At 41.7% G+C, this 1,171-nt stretch overlaps 1 protein-coding gene across 1 annotated transcript in view; it reads left to right on the top strand.

Moving 5' to 3' along the window:
- SS1G_01759 (hypothetical protein) overlaps positions 1–576 on the top strand; it is a gene marked incomplete at both ends in the record, with an annotated part of 2,332 nt that extends 1,756 nt beyond the window's left edge. Inside the window, 2 exons of the mRNA XM_001597515.1 lie at positions 165–321; positions 385–576. Coding sequence (XP_001597565.1) covers positions 165–321; positions 385–576 — 349 coding nt within the window. The remainder of the gene's footprint in view (positions 1–164; positions 322–384) is intronic.
- Between the last annotated feature and the right edge of the window lie 595 nt (positions 577–1,171).

Here is a 1,171-nt window from a genome sequence, read left to right as displayed (position 1 = left end):
GCTATTTGGACTATGATACATACAGAGACGAAACTATGCTGTTTACCTTTCCTATATACTAGGAGTATACTTGCCGTGGCACTTTGTTCGTTAATACAGGAGACCAGTCGAGCGCACCTAGGCCTTATGGCGCTGTTCATATATGTTTATGCTGCTTTTTACAGCCCTGGCGCAGGGCCAGTTCCATTCACATATTCCGCTGAGGTATTTCCACTGTCACATCGTGAAGTTGGGATGGGCTGGGCGGTTGCTACGAACCTTTTTTGGGCTGCTGTCTTAGGCATCACTTTGCCCAGAATGCTTGACGTTTTTACTGTTGCCGTAGGCTATTTTCTCATTTTACCTTCAAATACCTTTCTTGACTTAACTAATGATGTCTCACAGGGAACTTTTGGTTTTTATGCCGGACTTAATGTCATCTCTCTATGTATGATATTCCTTTGGGTGCCTGAAACCAAGCAACGTACACTCGAAGAACTAAATTTTGTATTCGCTGTCCCTACACGCACACATATGCATTACCAGCTTACTAAAGCATTACCGTGCGTTATTCCCCTTTTTTTCGTTCCCCAATAAGCCGTCAATAAATGGATTCATCGACTAAGAGTACATAGATGGTGGATAAGGCGGTACATATTGCAGCAAAAATACGTAACGCTCGAACCACTGTACGACTTTGAGAAGCCAATTGGCCATCGACAGATCGACGATTTGCATGAAAACGATAGACTGAGAGCTCGGAGTACACTGAACAGCGAACGGATGGTGAAACATCAGAAACGGAGTTTTGGCAGGGTTGAAAAGACCGTGAGCGGAGGTGACTTTATGCGGACAAGGGATCTATAGTATTTTACCATTGAGGTGTAGTATTTTGTGTTATATTGTTTATTATGCATTCATTTCTCGTACGTGGGACAAATTCCTTTCACCCATCCGACTTGAGTTCAACACACTACTTGGTTTCTCCACTAGACTTCTGTTATCTAATAACCAACTTTGAGTTTATCGTTGAACAATATAAAGTTTTCGGAGGATCCGTCATTTAAAACCATTTTGATTTTCGCTTTAATAAATTCCAGTACCTAAGTCTAGTACCCCCCTTTTTCGGCTACCCTTTTATATTAAAAATTGTTAAAAGGAATGACTTACACAGGGAATAGTGGGAAGCTGA

This window comes from Sclerotinia sclerotiorum, genomic scaffold (assembly GCF_000146945.2).
Source record: "Sclerotinia sclerotiorum 1980 UF-70 scaffold_2 genomic scaffold, whole genome shotgun sequence".
Lineage (NCBI taxonomy): Eukaryota > Fungi > Ascomycota > Leotiomycetes > Helotiales > Sclerotiniaceae > Sclerotinia > Sclerotinia sclerotiorum.
The sequence above is the reverse complement of the archived record's forward strand: the minus strand, read 5'-3'. Positions and strand labels throughout refer to the sequence as shown.